The following is a 6,761-nucleotide window of genomic DNA, read 5'->3' on the forward strand; positions in this document are numbered from 1 at the left end:
CAGTGCACCTCATGCAAAGCCACTACCCATCAGCAGTGAAAGTTTTTGGGTTGCTATGATGGTGTGAAGGAGTTCTGGTAGCATAGTGGTTTATGAGTCGGGCTGCGAACCACAAGGTCAGCAGTTCGAAACCACCAGCTGTTCCACAGGAGAAATATGAGGGGTTCTGCTCCTGTAAAGAAACCCTGTACAGGGTCACTATGAGTCGGAACCAACTCCACGGTACTTAACAACAACAACAATGATGGTGTGGCACTGTAGGTTAATGTGCTGGACCGCAAAGTCGGTTTGAACGCAGTCGGTGGTTCAAGCTCACCAACTCCTCCTCGGAAACCCTATACATGGGTGGCCATGAGTTGGTACCGACTCGTTGGCACTTAACACATGGTACTAAACAGGTTTCAGCAGAGCTTCTAAACTAAGATGAACTAGGAAGAAAGGTGTGGCAATCTACTTCCAAAAATCAACCAACAATCAGATCTTCAACTGATCAAGGGGATGGTGACGGACCAGGCAAAGTCTAGTTCCATGGTGCATGGAGTAATCATGAGTCAGAAGCCAACTTAACATTAGTTAGCACAGTTAATTGACATTATTGCTTTCTCTCCTATTTCCTCAGGTAGGCACAGCCCGCGGGACCCACAGCAGGCACCATGGACTGGAAGACCCTCCGGGAACTACTGAGTGGTGTGAACAAGTACTCCACAGCATTTGGGCGCATCTGGCTATCGGTGGTGTTCGTCTTCAGGGTGTTGGTGTATGTGGTGGCTGCAGAGCGCGTGTGGGGGGACGAGCAGAAGGACTTTGACTGTAACACCAAGCAGCCGGGCTGCACCAACGTCTGCTATGACAACTTTTTCCCCATCTCCAACATACGCCTCTGGGCCCTGCAGCTCATCTTTGTCACCTGCCCTTCACTGCTGGTCATACTGCATGTAGCCTACCGGGAGGAGCGGGAGCGGCGCCACTGCCAGAAGTATGGTGAGCACTGTGCCAAGCTGTATGACAACGCGGGCAAGAAGCACGGTGGCCTGTGGTGGACATACCTGTTCAGCCTCATCTTCAAGCTCATCATCGAGTTCCTCTTCCTTTATGTGCTGCATACACTCTGGCACGGCTTTGGCATGCCACGCCTGGTGCAGTGTGACAAAGTGGATCCCTGTCCCAACACCGTGGACTGCTACATTGCCCGGCCCACTGAGAAGAAGGTTTTCACTTACTTCATGGTGGGCGCCTCGGCCGTCTGCATTGTGCTCACCATCTGTGAAATCTTCTACCTCGTCTTCCATAGGGTACTACAGAGTTCACGCAAGAACAAGTCCCCGGGGGGCCACCACCTCCCATCCTCTGCCAGCCGGGCCTCCACCTGCCGCTGCCACCACAAGTTGATGGAAGCTGTGGAGCTGGCCCCCACCACAGGCAATGACAAGTCACAGGCATCAGCACCCAACCTGACCCCCATCTGACCATGGGCTGGAGGGGCAAGACAAGGGCTGTCTGTGGGAACAGGCAAGGAGGTATTGCAAGAGGTCCTACGGGTGCTAGATGCCCCCACTGAGCTCAGCTAATTCACTTTACTATCTAAGTTCATGCCTTGACTTTTTTTTTTGAGTACTGGACTCCCTGCTGTCTACCTGGGTATTGGAGGTAACACCACAGGCCCTGTGCCAATCTTCACCTCAGAGAGACAGACATTTAAATAAGCAAGTTAGTGCCACACATGCAAAGGGACACTAGGGGGCTCATAGCAGAGACTTCTGCCTAATCCAGGAGGGGGTGAACAGGCAAGGATTCTCTGAGGAAACAATGTTGAAGAATGTGGAGAAGCTGTCCAAGCAGAGAGAACTGCCCGGAGGCCACAAAACATGAAATGCCTGCCCTGGGTCAGCTTCACCAAACCCGAGGAAGTCTTCACTCCCTTGGGAGAAGCAGCCCTGTTCCCTGGGGTGGAGAGGCTAGAAGCCTGACCTTGAGCTTGGGAAGAGGAGGAGCTCTGTAAGACCAATTCCTGCTCTTGACACTCCCTGCCCCAGAGCCCCTTTCCTCCAGCTTCATGAAGATTTGCTCCTACCTTCCTCACTGCAAATGTACTAAGTCTGGTGCCAACCTTTCAGATCCTTGCTCCTTCTAGGGATGCGGGGTGAATGAGCTGATGGGAATATCCCCAAGGCGGTTGCCTTGAAATTAATAAAGGCTGTGTTTTGTACGAGTTGGCTCTATCCTCTTGTTCTCCCACACTCACACTTACAAGGCCTTGAGGGCAGACTGGTCCCCTGAAGGGGAAAGAGCTCCATGGCTGGGGGTGAAACTAGGCTGGGGCTGGGTTACAAGTGAAAGCTGGGATAGAACCTACTGAGGTACATAGTATGGTTCTAGTTATGGCCACAAGAGGGCACCGTGCACCTTCTGTAACTTTAGTGATGTTGCGTGCGGTTGTATGGCTTCCAAACTCATAGGCACTCTGTATAGGGTTTCCAAGGAGCAGCTGGGGGTTTGAACCACTGACCTTATGGTTAGCAGTCCAGTGTTTATCCTACAGTGCCACACCAAGACGCCTTCTATAACCTGCCCTCTGTTGATTGTTATTGTCTTTAGTACTGTCAAGTCTGTTCCGACTCAGTGACCCTGTATGGGTTTCTAAGGAGTGGGTTTGAACCACTGACCTATGGTTAGCAGTCTAGTTCTTATCCTATAGCACCACACCGGGACCCACTGTCACTCTCGGTATAGGGCAGCTACACTCCTGCCATCCACTAAGCCATCCCCTAATCACATCCCCACCCTGTGGACACACAATTCCAGTTATTCACACTCAGTCCTGAAGCACACACAAGAAATCATGTAGCCTTTCTAAAGGCACCACAGTCCCAGCTTCGCCCAAATAGTTTGTGCAGCTCCTTCCATTTTTCCTGAGCATTTTCTCCAGACCAGAGCCCTGTCAAGGACTTTAGTGTTGAAAGTTTGGTGGTTCGAGTCCACAATGGGAGAAAGATTAGACAGCCTGCTTCAGTAAAGATGTGCAGCCTAGGAAACCCGATGGGGCACTTCTAGTCTGGGTCACTATGAACCAGAATCAACCTCATGGCAGTGGGTTTGGTTGTGGTATTAGGACTCTGCCAGGAAGCTGGGACTGAATTAGAGAATAGGACTGTTTCCACCCAAAGAGCTCATAGTCTGAAGGACACAGAAACACAATCATCTATATTTACCACCCCTTAGGGTGGTTCATGGAGCTCTGGTAGCGTAGTGGTTACAAATCAGGCTGCGAACCTTAAGGTCAGCGGTTCGAAACTACCAGCCGCTCCGTGGGAGAAAGATGAGGCTTTCTACTCCCGTAAGGATTTACACCCTCGGAAACACTATACAGGATCGCTATGCGTCAGAACCGACTCCACGGCACTTAACAACAACAACAACAGGGTGGCTCATGGCCCCCACTCTCAGGACTGTGTGATGGCCTGTAGTTTAGGGGACATCAACATCCAAAGGCAGGAAAAGAGAATGAAAGGTTTACTAAACCAGAAAGGTTCTGACTCATAATCACCTCGTGTGTTCCGAATCATGACACCCTCCATAGGACTTTTCTTGGCTGTAATCTTTATGGAGGAGTAGGATAAGCACTCGACTACAAGGTCAGTTTGAATCTCAAGGTCAGTTGTTCAAACTCACCAGTCGCTCCTTGGAAACCATACACAGGGTGGCTATGGGTCAGAACCGACTTGACAGCACTTAATAACAACAATCTTTATGGAAGGACACCTGGTGGCATAATAGTTAAATGCTCAGCTGCTACCCAAAAGGACAGTGGTTTGAACTCACCCAGCAGCTCTGCAGGAGAAAGATGTAGCCATTTGTTTCCATGAAGACTAAAGCCAAGAAAACTCTATGGGCCCTTCTACTCTGTCCCGTGGAGTCTCTGTGCATTGGAATCAGCTTGGCAGCACCTAACAACGACAATCTTTGTGGAAGTAAATCTTTGGATTAATGGTGATGTGACATGGAGTCGGTTCCGACTCATAGTTAGCCTGCATAGGGTTTCCAAAGCTGTGAATCTTTGCAGGAGTAGAAAGCCTCATCTTTCTCCCACAGAATGACTGGTAGTTTCAAACTGCTGGCCCTGAGGTTATAATAAAGCAGAAACCATTTGCTCCACCCAAGAACTGTCACATAGACAGTTAGTGACTATCAATGCCAAGGCCAGGAGCCAGGTCTCTAGAAGCCAAAAGCCATGGAAACAGGTCATTGTGTAGACAGCACAGACCATGGTTCACATCTGTTCTCACGTGTTGTCATTATGAGACAGATAAGTCAGTCCAGGGCTGGGCTGACACCACCGACTCCACTCCGTGCCCACAGAAATCGAATCATAGTTTGACCACTTCTTCACAGCTTCACCACATTGCACCTTAGGCAAGCTTTCAGAGTTTCCATTTTGTCATCAATACAATGGGAATTGTATCAAGCAATTTGCAACAAATTCATAGTACTTCCAAAGTGAGTAAGTCACAAGATATTTTCCTAGTGGGAAAAGTCTGGCTGTGATTAAGGAAATCCACAATGACACTGGGTGATCATGGAAGCTGCAAACAAAGGGACTATACAGGTTCCCCAGCTCTACTCTTCTCTCGTCTCCTGCTCACATGCCAGTGGTTCCCCTTGACCCAACTCAACCGGAAGTCAGAGGGCAGGGGAGGCATAGAGACAATTGGTATGGGTCTGCCTTGCAAATCACAGAGCAGGGTGGGAAATGGGGCTGAGGAGCACAGGAAATATATACAGTGCAGCTCTCAGAACAGTAGCTACCTCATAGGACTGTTGTGGAGATAAAATGAAAGCCACGCACCTAATCAGGATTCAGTTAATACCCAGGTGGAGTCTGCGGATGGTGCGGTTAACACAATTGGCTGCTAATGGAAAGGTTGGCAGTTCCTATCCACTCAGTGGTACCTTGGCAGAAAGACCTAGTGACCTACTTCTGAAGGGTCAAGCCTTGAAAACCTTATGGAGCACAGTTCTACTCTGCAACACAGGGTCTCTGTGAGTCAGAATTGACTTCATAGCAACTGCTTCCATTGGTTTGTTTTAAATATCTAGGTACAGAAGCTGTTCTCTCTAACCTGCAGGGCTCTCTTGGCACCTCTCCCCACCATGGACTCTCCCTCTACACCCAAGGATTCCTTCAAGAAGTACCTGGATCACCTCTCTGAGGATGGCAAAGCCATTGGAGTCTTGACCAGCGGCAGGGATGCCCAAGGAATGAACACTGCTCTTAGTGCTGTAGTGCACATGGGAATCTACACAGAGGCCAAAGTATATATTTTATATATGAGAGCCACTAAGGAAGACTGTAGAAGAATTGATGCTTTTGAGTTATAGTGTTGGAGGAGAATATTGAAAGTGCCATGGGCTGCCAAAAGAACCAATAGATCCGTTTTGGAAGAAGTGCAGCCAGAGTGCTCCTTGGAGGTCAAGATAGCCAAACTTCGTCTCTCATACTTCGGACATATTGTCAGGAGGGACCAGTTGCTAGAGAAGGATATCATGTTTGGTAAGGTGGAGGGTCAGAGAAAAAGAGGAAGACCCCCAATGAGATGAATTGGCCAAGTGGCAGCATCGATGGACTCAAGCGTGGCAACAGTAATGAGATAGGCCCGGGATTGGGCAGTGTTTCGTTCTGCTGTGCATAAGGTCGCTATGAGTCAGTACCAACTCGATGGCACCTAACAATAACAACAACAAACCATGGTATGGTAGATGGAGGTCCTAATACTGTTGAAGCCTCATGGGAAAGTGTCTCAAGCATTCAACAGATGGGAAGACAATCATCAACAGTGCCCGTTACTAATCGTTTTATACCGGAGAAATCTGCTTAAAAGCTGCCTGCAACTTGATTCGTCTGGGAATTACGAATCTCTGTGTAATTTGTGGGGGTGGATGCTTAGTAGGGGCCAATATCTTCCAGAAGGAGCTGAGTGAACTTGTGGAAGAGCTGGCCCAGTCTGTCCAGATGGACTCCATCGACGACTTCTGTGGGACAGACTCGGCTCTGCACAGATTATTGAAGTTGTTGATGACCGTGGCACAGAGCCAACTGAGGACCTTTGTTCTTGAGGTTATGGGGAGACACCATGGTTATTTAGCCCTGGTTAGTGCTTGTGGTGCGGATTAGGTATTTCTTCAGGAATCTTCTCCAAAAGATGGCTGAGAAGAAAAGACATGCATTAAACTATCAGAGAATCTTGCTCGAATGTAAAGGCTGAATATTGTCATTTATTCAGCTGAAGGAGCAATTGATTGCCAAAATAAACCTATTACTTCTGAGAAAATGGAAGATTTGGTATTTAAGCAGCAGGGGTTTGACACTGGAGTGGTGATACTTGAGCATGTGCAAAGAGGAGGAACTCCATCAGCTTTTGACAGGATTGTAGCCAGTTGCATGGACATGGAGGCTGTCATTGCCCTTTCTGAAGTGGCCCCGAAGCCCCCAACCTGTGTGGCATGCCTTGCACCTTCTTCTGGTGGAGTGTGTGCAGATGACCCAGGATGTATAAAAGCCCATGAATGGAAGAAGGTTTGAAGAGGCTGTACGACTTCAAGGAAGGAGATTTGAGAGCAACCTGAACACCTTCAACTGGCTTTCCATCAAGCTTCCAGACTCATAGATTGTCAAGAGCAAGTGTAATGTAAGTATCATAAATGTGGTATGAATGCTGCCATACATTTGGCTGTGAGGATAGGATAGCTGGCAGCCACAAAATGCT

General features: G+C 48.7%; 1 protein-coding gene and 1 pseudogene across 1 annotated transcript; both read left to right on the forward strand.

The window, feature by feature from the left end:
* The first annotated feature begins 653 nt into the window (after positions 1-653).
* On the forward strand, positions 654-1,466 carry GJB3 (gap junction protein, beta 3, 31kDa). Its single transcript, XM_006867515.1, has one exon. It carries the CDS (start codon positions 654-656, stop codon positions 1,464-1,466), a length of 813 nt encoding a protein of 270 aa, XP_006867577.1.
* Positions 1,467-5,148: 3,682 nt separating this feature from the next.
* On the forward strand, positions 5,149-6,742 carry LOC102841106 (annotated as a pseudogene).
* The last annotated feature ends 19 nt before the right edge of the window (positions 6,743-6,761 follow it).

This window comes from Chrysochloris asiatica, unplaced genomic scaffold, assembly GCF_000296735.1.
Source record: "Chrysochloris asiatica unplaced genomic scaffold, ChrAsi1.0 scaffold00106, whole genome shotgun sequence".
Lineage (NCBI taxonomy): Eukaryota > Metazoa > Chordata > Mammalia > Afrosoricida > Chrysochloridae > Chrysochloris > Chrysochloris asiatica.

What these genes read in the sequence shown, in the direction of transcription:
- GJB3 (XM_006867515.1), top strand. Translation starts at nt 654, where the DNA reads ATGGACTGGAAGACCCTCCGGGAACTACTGAGTGGTGTGAACAAGTAC.